At 35.5% G+C, this 19,711-nt stretch overlaps 1 protein-coding gene across 1 annotated transcript; it reads left to right on the top strand.

The window, feature by feature from the left end:
• The first annotated feature begins 698 nt into the window (after positions 1-698).
• Positions 699-16,910, top strand: LOC124363569 (voltage-dependent anion-selective channel-like). The gene is made up of 7 exons (XM_046818824.1): positions 699-740; positions 1,575-1,723; positions 4,259-4,411; positions 5,924-6,042; positions 11,181-11,289; positions 14,485-14,693; positions 16,336-16,910. Exons 1-7 carry the CDS (start codon positions 699-701, stop codon positions 16,425-16,427), a joined length of 873 nt encoding a protein of 290 aa, XP_046674780.1. The 3' UTR covers positions 16,428-16,910.
• Positions 16,911-19,711: the final 2,801 nt, after the last annotated feature.

Raw genomic sequence — 19,711 nt, forward strand, 5'->3', positions numbered from 1 at the left:
AGTCTGCCCATATCGAACCAGCCGTGATATATCGAACCTCAAGGGGAAATTCTAAACCTCTATGTATCGATAATTTCGACATAATGAGGTTCCACTGTATTTTCCCCTGAGTGAACTCTTACTGTAAAACTCTAGGAACACATACTTACAAACATTGGCTCTTAACGTCTTTCTTTACGGAAACTAGGCATTTTCTACTTGAAAAGAACGCAATTCACAATATATTATGGCTGTGAGTTCTGAAACTATATGGATGGCTGTAAAATGTAAAGAAATGGAGACAACACAGTCCCACATTCGCAATCCCACATTCGTCATGGATCGTAAAAGGCAGGCAAATGTGGACCCTTTAGAAAGACTGGCAGTCTTGCCTCTCTTTAGAATTAGTCAAGGAAGACGGGCACATTTGTCACTTTCATGGAGTCAATCCAGGAAAACTGGACGGACAACCTTACTTGTCATTCCCATGGAACTAGCCAAGGGAGATGTTTTCCATTTAACGGTACCCAAGTCCAGAACGATTAGCTAAGGTCGTGTTACTTGTAGCAGAAACGCAGTTATTCGCCAAAATACTGGCGGTAGTTCCCAGGGACGATTATTTAACCGGTGGGAACGGAGCCTGCGTCTCCCCATTGTGAGTGTCTTGAGCAATCACACACTCCCAGCACCTACAACTGCCTACTCACGTTAATTAGGAGATGATCAGGACAAGCAGAGGTCATGGTGTGGATGAAGAACAGGTACAGTTACAACAGTGAGGCAAAGGGGAAAAATCTGTAACAAGATTTATATATATATGTATAACACAACGTTTCGACAGCTGAAATCTATCCACTTCATCAGATGACAAATAGTTAGTCCATTACACAAAAATAAAGATGACAAGAATAGAAATAATATAGTGTTTTTTTTATCTTTCATTTCTTTCCTTTTGTAATGAACTAACAATTTTTTCACCAATTGAAGATTATGGATTTAAATCGTCGAAACGTTGGGTTATATATCTTGTAACATATAATGATGGCAAATATCTGAAATCCTCTTATCCTTCCACACCTTCCGTTGTCAATAACAAACTTTATAACAAATCTATTGCGGTATAACTAATTTTTAAAATGTTAATCTTTAAATGTCAGCAATTCTTTATCAGATATACAAAGCCATTATCGATTCTTGAAAAATCGTAAGTTTTAAGTCTTTTATTAAGCTCCTCAATCACCTCCTTCTAGAAACTTTCGTATAAATTCAATTAAGGATGGAGATACGTTAACAAAGGCTTTACAGGCGAGACTACTGAGTTAATGACTCAATTATGATGCATAATTTCATGTACTCGTATTTGATATAACCCTCATTCGGATACGAAAAAGCTAACACGAGTTGCAAATAGCTCGATTGGTAACATTGCTCATCATCAATCTGTTTGTTACTGTTGTAGGCTTTACTCAGTAGTCAGGTTACAATTCGTGATTCACGTTTGAAAGTGATTCTTCAAAACTCTTACTCAGTGTAATTCCAAAGATATTCTCTATGAGATTAGCAAATTCTGTTGAAATGTATTAATTTGCCGTTAGGCCTGCGCGTCACACAGTTTGTTTATTCCAGCACCACTGGGAGATCCTGGTGACCGGAATGTCCGTATTTCCTCATCCGTCACCTCAGGAAGCAGACAGGTGGATGGGTTGACAAGGACCTGGGTGACTCAGCTGGTTACTACTGCGAGGTAGGTGCGGCGGGTGCGGTGTGCGAGTGAGTCAACACGGTGTAGAAAGCTGCTCGGCACGGCTATGACGGTTACATTGTTCTCAAGGCCGTTCACGGAATGCCTCTGATTAGTTGCAAGTAGGCCACCGGCCTGGCCGGGCCGAGCTCTCCAGTTATCCGCAAACACACACGGTCAGTCGCCGCGACCACCCCCCCCCCCCCCCACCCCCCCCCCCCCCCACCCCCCCCCCCCCCCACCCCCCCCCCCCCCCACCCCCCCCCCCCCCCACCCCCCCCCCCCCCCACAAAAAAACAATTGAAATTGATGCTCATTCAATTACAGGCAAAAATTTACATATTTGAAGTAAAAACAATTGATTTGTGATACTATAGTTGTATTATAGAAAACTTATTTCAAATGTGTGTGTTGTTTGTTAACATTGCAGTCATATAAGGACCTTTTGTTTCAATGTATGTCTCATTCTCAAGATTTTGTAGTTATTTCTTCAGTTATATACTAACCTTAATACATTTTGAAAAAATACTGATTGGATAACATGGGGGCAACAATTAACGCATTAGTCTGATGAGTAATTTTTGTCAACCTTATTTATTTTGTTCAATATCTTCATCCATTGAGTAAAATCATACTTTCATTTTAATTATGTTATTGTATAACTTTAACTCGCCTGTCGGCTCGCTGGGGGCTACGCCCCCAGGCCCCCAAACGTAAAATCGCTTGCAAATTCGGGGTTAAGGCGGAAGATTTCGGTGGACTGGTGTTAAGTCCGGACATTAAGTAAATGACAAGGGATTTAAAAATTGACCTTTTTCATAGATTTTTTTTCCGGATTCGTTAAAAACTTTTAGACTTTGAGGGCATTTTGCGGTTTTTAAACTCGTTAGAGAATACGGGATCAAAAAGTGATACTGGCATTCCCTTTTTGTTGGAAAATATTAATTTTGTCCTTTCGATCTGTGCCCTCAGATCTGATCTACGAACCTAATGGTTTTTGAGCCAGAAGAATATGAGCTCGGAGAGGAAAAGTCTGCAACGGGTCATGCCTATCTTGAAGTTGGTTTAGTCATAAGACATAAATAAAAAGCCAGACCTCAAGGCAGTATTTGTAAGTCGAACAGGGGGTTTTAATAATCACCAGGGAGGACTATCTAGTCAAAGGCAGAGAAAAGAATAGAAATTCCCTGGGTTGGCGTGATTAATGTTAAGGAGGTTAAGGACAAGAGGAGGGTTTAATTTCGTCAGGAATAGGATTTAATTGTTCTGGTCATATGAACAAATTCCCAGGTGGGGTTAACGTTACCGGGGGATAAAGTCTCCAGGGGGTTATCTGGTCATTACCAGGATACTTCCCAGGGGGGGGGGGGTTTAATGAGATTTGGGTGGACTGGTAAATAAATTCGGGATACAATGGAGGTACATGGCAGGAAATTCCTGGGGGGTTTAATGTTACCAGGGGGGTTAACACATCAGGGGGTTGAATGTACAGGAGGTTATCAGGTCATACCAGGAAATCCCCGGCGGGGGGGTGGTGAGTTATTATTACCGGGGGTTAATGACACACTTGGGCCTTTTTTAGAGGGTATTGTGTCTGTGAACATAATAAATATTCCTCTGTCCCCTATCTACTATTGACGCTTAGCTAACGCTCAGCCAACTCCCGAAGTCACTGAACCTTTTTTGTAGAACACGTCGTTTACTAAAAGTTATTAAAATGGCATGTTTTGAGCTACGACCAACCGTTTAGCCGCTATCAAACCCGGAATGTAAATTTGTAGGCGAAAATTTACAAATATTTTCACTTAATCGCGTTTTGCGGTCAAACTAATGGAGATTATTATTAAAAAGTCATTAAACCTTTTTTTTAGATCATCTTATTTTATAAATCAAACGTTTGTCTTATTATGACCTACGACCAATGGTTTCGCGCTATCGACCCCAAAAACAAAAGTTTCGCGTAAAAGTTACAACAAAATTGTACATAATCACGTTTTTCGGCCAAACCAATCGAGATAGGGCAAAAGATTTACTGGACCTTTTCTGTAGATCGCGCAATTTTCTAATTTGATGGGTCAATCAGATTTGAGCTACGACCAACGGTTCGGCCGCTATCGGGCTTGAAACATTATTTTTATCGAAAAAAATCTCTGGAATTTCAAATGTTCGAGCGTTTTGTTCGCTTAACCATGGAAGATAGAGCAAAAAGTCATCAGACCTTTTTTGTAGTTCACTTCATTCCTGACCATGAATTTTCCGTCAGATCCGAGCTAGCTCCAACGGTTCGCCCGCTATCGGGCTAACAAAAAATGCCTGCAGGGGTGAAGAATGCGCGATTTTTTGGGAATTTTTTTGAAGGGGTTGAAAATGAAAAATTCTCACTTTTCTGGGATTTTCCTGGTGGTTACACGTGGAAAGCTATCTGTGTACCAAATTTCAAGTCTCTAACTCATTCTGGAAGTAGGTTAGAATTAGTATACGTGAGTGAGTGAGTCAGTCAGTCAGTTACACATGCGGTTGTATATATATTAGATAAAATAGTACAAATACTGAAAATGTTTTGAAATGTGTAGGTGTTACCTTTACGGAAAAATGGAATACAGACAATGTCCTGGTGACCGAAGTTAGTGCTCAAGACTTCATGAAGGGTGTGAAAGTGTCATTAGATACATCATTCAAGCCCCAAACTGGGTAAATATATACAACTGAAATATATAAAATAAAATTTATGGATGGAGAATGATAATTTAAATTAAGTTATGATATGACTATAGTTTTATATAACCATCAAATCCAATCTCTTAGGATATGTTGGAAAAGGAATTTTTTTTTCTTGCATGCTGCTATTCTTTGTCTAAAGAATAAATAACCTCTCATCTAATAACAGTTTTTATTGAGCTCATGCATTCAAAAGAAATTGTATGCTGATATTGTTTGTATTATGGATTGATGGATAGTTTATGATCATATTTGTTATGAGACTAAAAATCTATGTTAATAAATTAAACTGCCAATTATCTGGAATAATCCAATTTTAAAAATCAATTTTTATAATAGACATTACATTCATAGTTTAACAATTCATATTTTGGTATTTTCTATATATATTTTAGCACATCATAGTGAGTCTACTGTAACACTTTCGGACAGCAACTGATTGGCAGTAGGCTAATTACTGATTACTAAAATGTATTTTGTAGTTCCTTATGTATTAAAAAAACTATTTAGAAACGTACAGAAACAAAATAGCTTGATTCTTAAATATTTTACTTTATGTTTTTATTTTTCTATGTCTATATTTATCAACACCAGCGTGTCTGTTGGCTTTATATGCGGACATCAGCTGCTCGGCGGTAAACGGATGATTATTTACCTTCACGTCGTACCAATCTTCTGTACCTAGCAAAATTGTGATCTCTTACCGAAATTTTGTGCACTGCAGACCTCTCATTCACAATACCAGCCTGCAGTCTGCTCCAAGCCAGCACTGTTGGTAACTGTTTGTTGTCTCCATTTTTCTGAATTGGAAATGTGTGTTTTCAAACATAATAGAAAGGAAAATTGTTAGGTTTAAATGATGTTATACACATTGAAATACGCAGAGATATAAAAATAAGGGAGTTTAAATATGTGTGTAGTGATGACCCTTCATCGAATTCCTCCCATGTACCGCTAGCATCGAAATTTGCAAGGCCAGCACAGCTTCGTGACTTTTCCTGCAAATACAGCTAGCGTCAAAAAACCGTTACTGTTGCACTCAGCGTAAAGTTTAAAAACAGTATTACAGTTTTTTATATGTGGTTTGAAAATCGACTCGAGAATCGGAAATTTTTATCAGAGAAACCGGGAATTTGAAAAATGATTTTGAGTGGCCACCCTGCTCTAACATACAGTTAAGGTTTACCAAAAACAAAACTTAAAAAATGAAGACTTTTGAAACCTACTAGTCCAGTACCCAATGGTCAGTGGTCGGTTCTTCGCTGTTAAAATCTCAATATTTTTTCTGTCAAGCCTGATAGATAGTTTATGACTGGTATGCTGCTTTTACAATATCCAATATTCAGTTTTCTGTTTATGTATATTATAATTGCCAGTGTATCACATTTTTGGCAATTTCAGGCTAATCAACTCATTGAAAACTAAACTAAGGTGTAATTATTCTGGAAGGATCAAAGTAGGAATAACATTCTGTTCCTCTTCCAGAGACAAGTCACTGAAAGCCAAGACTGAATTCAGGAACCAAACCGTATCGGTTAATTGTGACTTGGATTTCAAGGCTGGAGCCCCTGTGGTTAATGCTGCTGCTGTCCTTGGATACAATGGTTTGTTTAATTTAATTAAGCTATAACTTAAGTAATGATGCAATCAACTCATGCCAATCAATTGTGGCTAGTTTGTAAATATGGTAAAGGTTATAAGAGTCTGTCTGCAATACAATCAATCAGGAATAAAGGGTTCACCAATGTTTTAATGTTTGTACATTTTCATATTTAATGTTTATAGGCTTAGAGTATTTTAATTCTTTCGTTATCGCCTTGCATTTGTTATGTATTTTTTTTATTTCTGTTTTATCTTCAAATCAAATCATTTTATTGTCAAGATGTAATGTACATACATATAACAACGTCAAATATTAGGCTAAAATAGTCTATTCTAAATTTTCTCTTAATACAGTTATAAAAATCATTGACACTGTACAGGCAAGATTTGAGTAACAATTTTTTTACACAGTTTCTTAAAATTAGTTCTACTTAATTCTTTTATATCTAAAGGCAATGCATTGTACAGCTTAATTCCTTGATACTTAAAACTGGATTGGGTGCTTGAAAAATTACATTTTGTTAATACTAGGTTATTTCTATTACGTGTATAGTAACTATGGATATTACTATGGTTAGAGAGGTAGTTTAAAATTATCTTTTACATACAGGAGCACATATAATATATAAATTAGAAGGCAGTGTTAAAATATTAAGTTTTATAAAAAGAGGTTTACAGTGTTCGCGGTTTCTACATTACATAGCAGCTTACAGCTCTTTTTTTGTAGAATAAATAGCTTGCTTGCAGCTTGTGAGTAAACCACCACAAAACAATCCCATAGGTTAGACAACTGTGGACATAAGCATAGTATATCTGCAGCTGAAGGTCTGAGGAAATAACACCCTTTAGAGATCTAATTAAGAAAATGCCCCGAGCAATCTTTGAAGCAGCATAATCAATGTGAGTTTGCCATTTAAGATTAGACTGGATTGTACTCCAAGAAACTTGAGACTGATATCATTTTCATTGGGGCTATGAGCTAGTGTTATTTGTAAATCCTGGATTTTTTTTATTATTAACACATAACTTGTTAGCTGCACACCAATCGTTTATAATCGAAGTCTTAGAACCAATGATACTTTTACATTCAACGTCTGATTTAGAGCTGACTGTAAGCCCCAGGTCATCAGCAAATAAATAAGTGCTTACACCGCTCTCGCCCAGATTAGAAGGCAAGTCATTTATATATGCAATAAATAGAGTAGGACCTAAAATGGAGCCTTGTGGAACTCCATAATTAACAGGGCGAGTTTCAGAAATAGAACCATTTAAGTAAACATATTGACTCCTATTGGAGAGATATGATTGGAAAAAATTTACAGCAAGTTGACTGAAACCATAGTAGCTCAACTTACTTATTAGGATCCTATGGTCGACCGTGTCAAAGGCCTTGGAAAGGTCATACGATCTAAAATTAACAGCATTTTTCAGTTCTAAACCCTCAAAACAATCATTTACAAAAGACTGAACTGCATCAGTAGTGCTCCGTTAGGCCGAAACCCAAACTGACAGTTACTAATTAACCCATTAGTTTCCAGATAATAAACTACCTGCTTGTGAAGTAGGCGTTCCAAAACCTTTGACACAACTGGAATTATCGAAATCGGTCTATAGTTACAGATTTGATCTTTAGGCCCCCTTCTTATGTACAGGAATAACTTTATTAACTTTCAATACATCAGGAAAAATGCCAGACTTAATACATTCATTAAATAGGTAAGTTAATACTTCACAAATATAGGCAGCACATAATTTCAAGATTGGAGCATTTACACCAAAACAGTCTAAGCATGTACTGTTATTTAAACTAATTATAGCTGCATAGACATCTTCAACTTTAAATTCAACAAAATTAAAATCAACATATGGAAGGGTCAAGTTGGAATAACTGTTAAGATAAAAAAAAATGTATTATCACCTAGTGGGGATATTATTACATGTATCTTCAACTGAAACAAACAAAATAATTATTAAAACTATTGGGTTTCCAGTGTCACAGAAGAACTCACTTGATTTACTATTAGGTCTGGCTGTTTGATTTATTAAACCCCAAGCAGCTTTACTCTTATTTACAGCTTTGTCAATTACACCATTATTATAATTAAGTTTGGCCTTTCGAATTTCATTCTTATACACTGTTTTTAAGTTTCTTGTACCTAGTTTTGAATTCAATGTTACTCTCAGAGTTGGTGTTAATTAATTATATAATGTAGCCTATCTAATTCAGATTTTATTTTAACTAGGCTATCATGGTACCAGGAAACATTAATATTCTTACTTTTAAGTTTTTTAGTCTTAAGAGGCATAGAACAGTTTAGTGCCCACATAAACAGATCTAGAAAGAGCTTGAACTTAGAATTTATATCAGATTCCAAACGGTATACATCATTCCAATTTATAAGCTTAAGATATGATAACAAAAATGAGGTACCAATGGCACAAATGGGTCTAATTATTGACTTTTCTGAGACAGTCTGTGGTATTTTATACTCCAAGAACGCCCTCGAAGAGGATGGCCAGATGATCGGAAGCAGCCGTTGTGTGAATTACTGACGGTGTACTCTGTCAGGGTGAACAGTAGTCAGTAGATTGTCAATACAGCTACCCAAGGTTTTCACTATCACCCAAGCCTGGTCTAGTTATTTCTGTGAGACAGTGATATTAAGTCCAAAGCTATTGATCAAGTTGAGGAGTTCTTTTGTTTCACATGGTTACTGAGAAAGTTTACATTAAAATCACCAGCAATAATTAGGTTCATTTTTTTTGCCATTCAGAAGGGAAAAAAATATCATGGAGTTTATCATAAAATAGACAAAAGCTACTTGCTGGAGATCTATAAAAAGCTACCACTTCTGTGTTGAAAGTAGGCAATACAATCGCTGCTAACTCACAGGTAAGTTCTTACCGAGAAACAAGATAATTTGTCAAATTTGATGACTTCAGTACCACTTTTAACACAAATAAAAATCCCACCGTGAGAATGTTTCTCTCTTGCAAAGAAATCAGCAACTTCATATCCAGGTATCACCAAGTTCTTCATGTCCGATGAGGATAACCAGTGTTCCGCAATACAAAGTACATCAGTCCCTGTATTGGTTATTTAGAATGTCAATAAAAGGAAGCTTGTTGGAAATACTGCAAAACATTCCAAAATAATAGTTTAAAAACTAGGCCTGTAATTTATAACGTTACTAGGTAACCTCGGTAGATTGTGTTGAATTTTACTTCGGAACTTGTTTGCACTGGCTGAAGCTACGTTATCAACATCTACAAAACTAAGCTGTTGAGTCATTTCTGTATTAAAGGGGTCAAAAACCTCCCGTTTAAAGAACTGGATTCACCATCAATAAGTACACTGGAAAAACTCACTCTGTGATTTCTGTTTCATTACTACACCTTCCAGTGACTCTGAGCTTGGAGTAGGGACAGTGACACAGGTCATCTCGATGGAGTCAGATACATCGTGCAGCAGTGGGTGCTCTACATAACTTTACTTTCATTTTGTGTTGAAGGTGATTTCAACTCTGTCACCGGAGTGTTGCATGCACTTCTGGTCAACGGGACTTGAGGCTCAGTGCTTTCATGTAGTACTTTGTAGATACTTCTAGCTAGCCATTGTTTCCCCTGTAATTTAAATGTAAACCGTGCTGAGTGTGTAATTGTCTGTTAGCTGTACTAATTTTCACCAAAGACACACTAGAATATTTTTTACTCAAAGCCTCCAGTGATTCGTTAGATGATTTAATTTCTTGGTTTATGCAGGACCAATCTTTCAAGTCATATCTAACAGGAAAATCAACTAAGACTATTCTGTTTTTTTTATATTTATTTAAAGATTCATTGATCAAAGTTATTGATTTCTCAGCTTCATTATGAGCTATGTCGTTAGACCCACATGCAATAACAAGAACATCCTCAGAACTCAGGTCCTCTCCGTCAATGTTTTTGTAGTTTAATACTTGCCCAGCCAAACCTCCAGCCTCACAAAACCAACCGCTTCAAATGAATCTTGACATTTGTTCAAATGAAAAGCTAAGTCACGACCATGACTGTCAGCACATATGAGCATTTTAGGCTTTTTTTTAGTTTCTGTCCTTTTATGACTATGGAGAGTTTTTTCCTTTATTTCAGAGAATTCTTTAGTTTCTTGCTTCTCTAAGTTGGAAGCTTGTCTCAATTTAGAGTTAAGTGGAGTACTAGGTTTATCAGTAAAATCCTCAATTTCAGAGTCGTCAGATGCACAGTCATTTTGCAACAGCTTGTAACGATTCTCGGAGATGAAGTCAGGTTCTCTTATTACCTTGTTTAATATTTGTATGTTGCTTGACTTATAATGTTGGGTTTTATGCACTTTCTGCTGCCATTTGTTACCTGTAGTATTTTTTAAGACTGGATAACAGTTTAAGCATCTGGAACTTTGAGCTTGTAAATCAGCTACTTTGTATTGTAAAGTTTCTTTATCTTGTTCCAGTACTGTTATGACAGTGTTCAAGTTCTTTATTTCTTCTTTACAAGACTTCAACTCCTGAAGGATAATGATATAGGTGATAAGGTGCTCCTTCTGTGTTAGGTGTATTATATTTGTACTATTTATCAATGCTTTGTGTTATTATCTTAAGTGAATGAAATCCTCATTAATACATGCGTAGTAAATTTCAAATTCCACATAGCTATTGCAGCATTTTGATTATATATTTGAAGAAACGACTCTTAAACTATTATTCAACATAATTACTATTTACATTTAAGGTCATATATCATGAGTTTATTATGGTGGCCATTTTGAACACCAGTTTAGACTACTTAGAATTACTTAGCGACCTTCACTATGACCTGTGAAATGCGCACTGAATGTAAATACACAGCGCCACAGATTGTGCCGCTACCCCCACCCCTTCGGCAATCAGTTGCTTGGACTCGACAATTTACTTTCCTAACAAATCCTGTAAAAGTGGATTATTGTTATAAATAATAAATAAATTACCATAGTTTTCATTTCAGTGGCCCATGTTACTAGCAGGGTGTGTTTGTAGGTCTGAGAAAATGATACTTGTGTGCATAGCAGATAAGTAATTGTAATTTAAAAGATCTGGATAAAAAATGCAGTAATGAGCTGAACGCTATTAACTCAATTTTTCAGGATGGCTTGCGGGTTATTCAACCAAATTTGACTCTCAGAAGTCCAAAATAACTGGAAATAACTTTGCCCTGGGCTATGCAGCTGGAGATCTAGTTTTCCACACAAGCGTGTAAGTATTTCAATAATTAGTATCTTATTAAACTTAATTCATACTATATATTTATTTCTTATGTTTTTACAATTTTAAAATCGCATATTTTTTAAACATACTTCAGGCTTATTTCCAGAAAGTAACCTCCGGTCGATTAAAAAAATACATTCATTATTCTGAAGTAAAAATATTTTATTATACATCTTACAACTATCTTTGCACTATTTTTCGACAACTCCATCACGATGTGAGGCACTTATCGCTGTTCTCTTCACAAGCTTTGAAATTCCTTCTGCATAAAAATCAGCCTGTGCCTTGAGCATTGGATTCTAGAAAAGCTCTTCGTCGTCATAACCGCTGGGACCCGAGCCAAATTTCTTCATATGCATGAAGAGGTGATAGTCGCTTGGCGCCAGATCTGGGCTGTAAGGTGGATGGATGAAAACGTCCCACTTGAAGTCTCTTAAGAAGGGCTGTTGTTCTGCAAGAGATTAATTATCGTGCATTTAAAAAACGCATATAATTTAACACTTTGTTCTGTATAGCCCGTCGTAATGTTTTTAGTGTAACTTTCACAGTACACGTCTTGATTAATGGTCGGTTTTCCATGAATTCATTTAAACAACACCCCTTTAAGGTATCCCAAAAAGATACTTACATGCCATCAGTTTTCTGGCAGAAAAATCTTGCCGGGCTTTTTTTTTGGTTTGGTAGGCGAATCTGAATGTGCCCACATCTTTGATTGTTCTTTTGTCTCAGAAACGTACTTAATCCATAAAAAATTCTGTTTGAAAAACATATGGTTCTCCTTTGGAAAAAGAAAGTCTAATTTTTGCAGAGGCCAGTTTTTTTTGTGGTGGTCGGTAAGAATTTTGGGCACCCATCGTAAGCACATATACTTACGGTAACAATCTTGCTGTCACTATTTACAAAAGAGTCTTAGCAAACTGTCCTGTGGAAAATCAGTAGACAACTCCGCCATTGTGAAACGTCGATTTTCACGAACTTTTTGCATCAACTGTCTGAACGAGTTCGTCAGTCACCATATTGATGCGTCTACCACTCCTCTCGCTGTCATCACTGAACGTTTTCTCGTAACATTTTAAATACTAACGTAAAATATGACAACTCCTTCACTCATAACTTGTGGTCCGTACACGGCACAAAGCTCACGATGAATAGCTGCTGCAAAGTATCCTTTGGCTGTAAAAAACCGTATAACAGCACGCACTTCAAATTTGGCGGTATTTTCTATGTGCAGCACACATTTCAAACTGCCACAAAAAACTAAACTAGCCCAGGTACGATGTTCACTCGACTACAGCTTGATGCCGTCTGACCTGCTTAGTGCGTGAATGCACAGATGGCGCGCTACTCCCCTCCACTACCCGCACTGTGACCAACCGGAGGTTACTTTCTGAACAGCCCTCTCTACTTCAGGCTTATTTCCACCCAACCATGTTAAAAACCAAAATTTGTTATTCTGAAGAACGAGTACTTATTTCCTTGTCTATCCTAATTTCTTCAACTCAAAATGTGAATGCCCACTGTTCTCTTCTGAATCCTGACATGAAAGCAGCAAATCAAACTGCATTGGATTCTAGAAACTTATATAACTTACCCAAATTTTCAAGCATTCATAGCTGTGTTGACTGGGATATGAGCCTAACTAAGGAGATATGGATGAGGAGAGAAGACACCAGAGTCTCTTAAATAGAGAGGTTAATTATGGCTCATTTAAAAATAGCATATAATTTAAAATTAAAAATATTTTGTTTATATTTTATTTTTCTTTAAAATTTATAAATTCTTTATACATTCATCTTAACCCTTATTAAAAGTAGTATTATTGCAGCCTCTATCAGTACTTATTAGTTTGATATATGTATGTATATCTTTAAATTTATTAAAATAAACAATTTTATTTTTTTTATAATTTCTAATTAACTTTAAAATATTTTGTCTAAAGTTTGACGTTAGCACATAAACAATTTTCATGCATGCATATATATATATATATATATCTTATATATATAAAAATCTTGAGTCACGATGTATGTTGCCAATAAACTCCAAAACGACTGAACCAATTTCAATCAAATTTCACATGTATCCGTAATTTAGTCTAACTTAGTAAGATAGGATAGTTATTATCTGAATTATTCGCTTATGTCGTGAATATAAACGAATAAAATGAAGAAAAGTTTTCAAAGCGCCTGCACATTATAACCTGCAATTACGAGATAGATACGTATATTAAACAGTGAAACACTATTTGAAGGCGCTAAGTTACGATGTATAATAATTGTCTAAACTAAATTTTTGGTTGAACTTAAAGGTTGAGTGGTAGACCACTTTGTAAATAAAATACATTATGCATGTACAATACATTTTTGACATATTTTCTTGATCGTGACATCAAGGTAAAATCTACATCGGGGTTGGAAATATAATTTACTTCAACCAGAAATGCTCATACGCGGGCAAAACTTACGAAAAGCGTGCGAAGCCGCGGGAAAACAGCTAGTATATATATAAAATAAGTTCTAAAATAAAATAATGGAAATAAATATTACAAGTGATTTTTTTTGTTATGATTTACTTTACAATAAGTAAAATAAATTTTAAATAGTCAAAATAACTTCCTGGATGAAGAGTCTTGGTGTTAAATTCTTGTTCCTTGCATAAATCATGAATCAGCAGATGGTTTTTGAGCATAGGATATAAAATTATGTCTTCCACGTTTTCATCGCTATCACTGATTACAGAAATAACAAAGAAACATCAGAATCAAATAGTATTTTACACTCCATTACGATCACTCTCACAACAAACAACACACCTATCCTCGCGTGTAGCAGCTGGCAAACAAAAACAATGACAAAACTTCAAATAAACAGGTGGTCAATTCAGTGTTGCCAGTATCAAAACTATATAAAATGCATTTTCTTTGTAAAAGAACTAGTATAGACCATGGCAATGATATATATTATTAGTACCAACAAAGTGTAAAAGTGTATAAAAAAAAGTTATGTTTTATCAATTGTTGAATAGGATTTCTTCTAAGTCATATGTATAAATGCTTTTGATAATTTTCGTAACGTTCAGTAAGGGTCGAAGAACAGATCAAGTAACACTAGTATTAGCAATGTAACAAATCACATTAACTTATTTAATGCAGAAGTCAATCAATTTGTTGTTCGCTTGTTCCAGTGACAATGGGCAAGAGTTCGGTGGCTCCATCTACCACAAGGTGAACCCTAACTTTGAGACAGCTGTGAACCTGGCGTGGTCGGCCGGCAATAATGACACACGTTTTGGCATCGGCTGTAAGTACAACCTGGACCACGACACGGCTGTCAGAGCCAAGGTCAACAATGCTAGTCAGATTGGACTCAGTTACTCCCAGAAGCTCAGAGAAGGTTAGTGGCAAGCTATCGGTTATTAGATATAAGATGGAGAAACTTTATATCATAAGACACAAACTATAAATCTGTCTGTACCCAGGAATTGAATCTTTTAGCCATAAAAGTGCATAATATAATTTGTACTTTTGAAAGTGTATTCTTTTTGGTTAGGCCTCATTCAAAAATAATGGATCGTATTTATTTATTTTTGGTTATTTTGCAGGTTTTTGTCCATAAAATTTAAACGATCAAAAAGTACAAATAAAGTCTTGAACAGCTATTAGTCTAAAAGCCGAGAGCCAATTTGCATTGTACAAGCACACAGCCGTGCTAGTTGTGGTGGAGGTATAATAACAAGGGTTCAAAATCGAAATTATACTTTTTTCAGATTATACTCTTTCTAGCTCTATACATTTAAAACTGACTGTAGACCTATAAATAATATTTACATCTCTGTCAGAAAATAAAGAGGAAGGGTCTGTAATATGTTAAGCCGATGCTGATTTAATATTTATTTTTATGCCTGTCGGTTGACTTGTAAGTGTATCAAGATAAGAAAAATATTATTTGAGAAACAATATATCATTTCTCCATATGTAACCCGATGGATCCCTCTGCCAAAACTAGCCTGGCTGACAATATCTTTTTAGGGAAAATTTCTCTATTCATTTCAAGAAAAACAGGTTTTGGACTATATTGATGTCATGTGAGCTTAAAAGATCATGTGGTCATTCAATTAGTTCATCAGTAGCCCCAATTTAGCATCATCATCTTGTCCTATTGTAACATGTGAGCTTTGAGCTAGCATTCCTTTACTACCTGTACATTAAACCTTAGGCTTCCAAAATTCCTCATCCATTTGTTAAACAGGTCTCCTTGAAATAGTTCACCAAAATGCAAAGATTTACCACACAGACAGCAAATGGAATTTTAACTCTCAATAAAAATAAAGTTTCATATGATAAACTGCTCACAGGATTCAATACAAAATTGCTGTAAAATGTGCAAAATAGATTACTTGGTTTATATGCTTTTCAATATAAAATTATTCTATGGAACCACCAGTGTTTCATGCTCTCCTCAATAAATTTAAAGAAAGATTTTCTAAGTACAAATTTTGAGAACGATTCGGTTGTTTTTCAATACAAATTGAATTTTTATAATGAGGTAATAGCAAAAAAAAGTGTGAAACGTACAACTTTGATATTTTGGACCATGAGAATCGGAATAAAGTCAAACTTTTTTCACAACGATCAGTGTACCTTTAAAAATGAGGTACGGTTTGACCTACCTTTACATTTGAAGTCTTTAAAAAAATAACCCCCCACCCCCAAAGTGCAAAGATGTTACAATGGGTCAAGACTAAGATAGCTTTGAGCTGTTATCGTTTTTGGCCTCAAGTTCATGAAGCTGATATTTAACTAATAAATTTTACAATATTTCAATGTTTTATGTTATGCAATTCATTTTTTTAATCATTCATTGTGAGCTTTCTTAATAGGTTTTCACATTAAATTAAACTTGTTCTTACTTTTTCTGCATAGTGTATTGTCTTATTTGTATGAATATGTACATATATATAATTATTTGTTTAAAGTAAAAAAATGTACTACATGGATAAGCTTCTAGAAGTAAAGATGTATTTTGTTTGTTTTAGGAGTGACAATTTCTCTCTCTACCTTAATTGATGGAAAGAACTTCAACGAAGGTGGTCACAAAGTTGGCTTCAGTCTTGAATTAGAAGCTTAAGTCAGTCATCGTATGAGATTTGAAGAAAGAATTAGATGCTCACATCCATTTGTTGACCATTTAAAATGACATTACAACAATTAAAACGTATGGAAAACTCAATCAAATTTGTGCATTGTAAAAACTCTGCATGGAAATGTTAAGGAGTGTTAGTATTAACAATTTATATCTATATACAGTACATTGTATGTAGTGGCAATTTCAGTTTTATAAGCTTGTCGTCGGACGCTGTTTTGGGTACACTTTTGTTCCACATTTCCTAATTAGTGGTACATATTATATATATATTTGTATACAGACACTCTTTCTTCAATCTTCAACAACTCGAATTTTTTAGTCATTTTTTTGAAATTTAACTTATATGACTGGTATTGTGCAACTGTTTTAAACCTGTCTATTAATTATATTGTAAATATGTAATGAATGAATATTTGTTGTTGGAAAAAACAGCTTCATATTATAGGAACTGTAGTTGAAAGTAAAGACAGTTTCTTATTTTTCACCTTTATTCCTAATCCTACACTTTAAGATAAAAATGTTGCAATATGTTCGTTAGATGTATTAAATTGTAGGTTCATCTTCAATCACAATTATAAAATTAGGACATACAACCTGCTTCTTTAATTCTTAACCTTCCAATACACTTCTATAAATAGTTACAAGTTTATTCCAATTTTAAAATATGCTAAAATTCCTTAACCCTTTACACTCAAATTTTTTAACCCTCCTGCCTTCTCAGCTTGTGTTTAATTTTGGTACTGATAAATTACCTACACGTGAAACAGGCCTTTGTTGCGCAGTGGATAATTGTTGCTGTACTGGCTCACTCATCTGATCAGTGCAGACAGTCGGTTCTGTCTCCTCCATGAGTAAAGTGCTTACTTGCTTGGCTAAAAATATAAATATCAGTGCTTGAAATGGACGCTGCAAGTGCTTTGAAAACTGTAAAAAAAAAACTGATGACATACAGAAATCAGAAGACTTTATTCATGAACTTAGAGTACAGAATTGGCATCATAGTTAACAAAATTAAACAAAGTAACAATAAAATGGTAGAGTCTATATAATTTCTTGTTAGAGGTCAATAGGGGATGTTCTCCAGTTCAGGAACTCTTGTATGGTGTAGAATGGTCTATCCAGTAACCATGTGGTGAGTCGTCTTCTCATGCTGTGTACACCTTCTCCGTTGGCTGCCTTGGGCAGCAGGTTGAGGAACTTGGGCCCCAGGTAGGAAGGCTTCTCTTCAAAGATGGTCAAATGATGTGTTGGTAGAGTTAAGTTCGAGGCCTGTCGAGTGTTGTATTTGTGTCTATCGGTACCTCTCTGTAGCTGTAGAGTGCTAGCGTATATGGCCATCTCTAAGATGTAATGGCAAACCACAGTTAGAACCTTCAGTTCTTTAAATTTCTGTTGACAGTTGTCTCTGTTTTTTGAGTTGCAAGCACTCTAATAGCTTTTTTCTGGTGCACCAGGACACGCTGCAAGTTTGTTGCCGATGAGTTACCTAAAACTCAGAGTCCGTACCACAGGTGTGATTCAAAGATTGCATACTTATGGATTTAATCCTCTTGATGACATAGAGGCTGCTACTTAATTTACGGCAAAGGTTGTCAATATGAGGGATCCATGTCAGTTGCTCATCAATAGTTATTACCAAATAGCCTCTTTGGACGCTTCTATATCTGGAAGTCGTCCTAATTGGTCTCTTCCTGCCAAACACCAGTTGTTGGGTTTTATCTTTATTTACAACCAGGCTATTACTATGGCAGAATTGTATAGCCATATTTAATGCCACTGATGAACGGACCGAGCTTGTCAGGGAGCTTTTCACTGAGAAGGAGAACAGCATCGTCTGCATACATCAGTGTTTCGTTATATTCCGCCAGATATTCTGGGAGGTCATTTGCAGTATTTGTAAAAAATATGTTAAGGTGGTTAGCAGTTAGATTAGGATCTTGAATTTTGGCTCCATCGATATTCAGCTCCATTGTTACTTGTGTATTGTTGGTAGATTCCCGCTCACTATTGATTATGCTCCACAGTGCTTTACTTTTGTCATTAGCTTCTTCTATAGGATTTGCAGTTGCTTGGCGTCTAAGGGTCTTGAATTTGAAATCATAAGATTTTTTCTTATCTGTCATATCCTTTTTTAAACTCTTGTGTATCATTCAGAAGGTATCTTTCCTGGGCCTCTAGGAATGCTTGCTTAAGCTGTGAGGCCTCATGGTCAAAGATGTTATTGGTCTTTATACGTTTATTTCTCGTTTTCGCCATGGGGCAGGTCAGATCAATTGCCAGTGAAATGGTTTGGCTAAATATTTTTTATGCATCTTCTGCATTATTGTGCGAGCACAAATTCCCATGATTGTTTGGACTCATATTATAGCCCAATAGGGTTTTATTTAATTTGACTTGGTCACAGTTTGGTGACAGTACGTCTATATTTATGTCTCCTATAAAAATAACAGGGCTATTTCATGTGGGTATGTTATTGAATGTTTGTGAAATTATATCCAGTGACAAGTTCAGATGTCCTTAAGTTCTATAGATGCCAACAATATGACTTATTTATATACAATATAATTCATTTTATTTATTTATTATTTTGGCGACCTTGCTTGATTTATACTGATGCTATTTCACAGTGGAGCTCTACACGGAAGCTTAATATGTCTGCTGGTTCAACAGCGTAGCCAAAATTATTATTTTTATAGATAGCTACACCCCCTTTTTTGTAATTTGTTCTACTGTTTTCTGAAATTAATGAATATTCTAGGATATTATTATTTAAAATTTCGGGTTATTTTAAGCCATGTTCCGTCAAGATTAGGATGTTGGGTTTTGTGAAGGTTAAGAAGTAGTTTAACCTTTCTATTTTGTTTGCTAGTCTGTCCATGTTTTAGTGCAGTATTGTTATGTCTTTTGGCAGTTGTGTTGATATTTTTTAGAGGCCTGGTTGTAATTTTTGGTGTACACTGTGATGCTGTTATAGGTTTTCTTCTTTTTCGATTGTTCCTAAAAAATAGTTTAGATTGGTGGAATTCGAATCAGCTGTGTTTGTGTACAGCGTTTATCAATAATACAGGGTGTTTATATAATAAATATTGGAGATTTAACGTTTTGCAGTAATTATTATATAAAACTTAAAATTATAATTAATACATGAAATTAAAGAGCAACTCAAATAGTTTCGTCACATGTTGCATATGAATTTGGTAGCCCAAGTTCTCAAGTGATTGTTGCAACAGCTGCTTCTATCATGTTCCTTAACTTTCTGATTGAGA

Source organism: Homalodisca vitripennis, chromosome 5 (assembly GCF_021130785.1).
Source record: "Homalodisca vitripennis isolate AUS2020 chromosome 5, UT_GWSS_2.1, whole genome shotgun sequence".
Taxonomy (NCBI): domain Eukaryota; kingdom Metazoa; phylum Arthropoda; class Insecta; order Hemiptera; family Cicadellidae; genus Homalodisca; species Homalodisca vitripennis.

Bases quoted from the DNA above. Each gene is read 5' to 3' on its own strand.
- LOC124363569 (XM_046818824.1), top strand. From the start codon at position 699: ATGATCAGGACAAGCAGAGGTCATGGTGTGGATGAAGAACAG. The intron at 741-1,574 runs GTACAGTTACAA...ATTTGCCGTTAG, and splicing joins ATGGTGTGGATGAAGAACAG to GCCTGCGCGTCACACAGTTT. The intron at 1,724-4,258 runs GTAGGTGCGGCG...TATTAGATAAAA, and splicing joins CAGCTGGTTACTACTGCGAG to TAGTACAAATACTGAAAATG.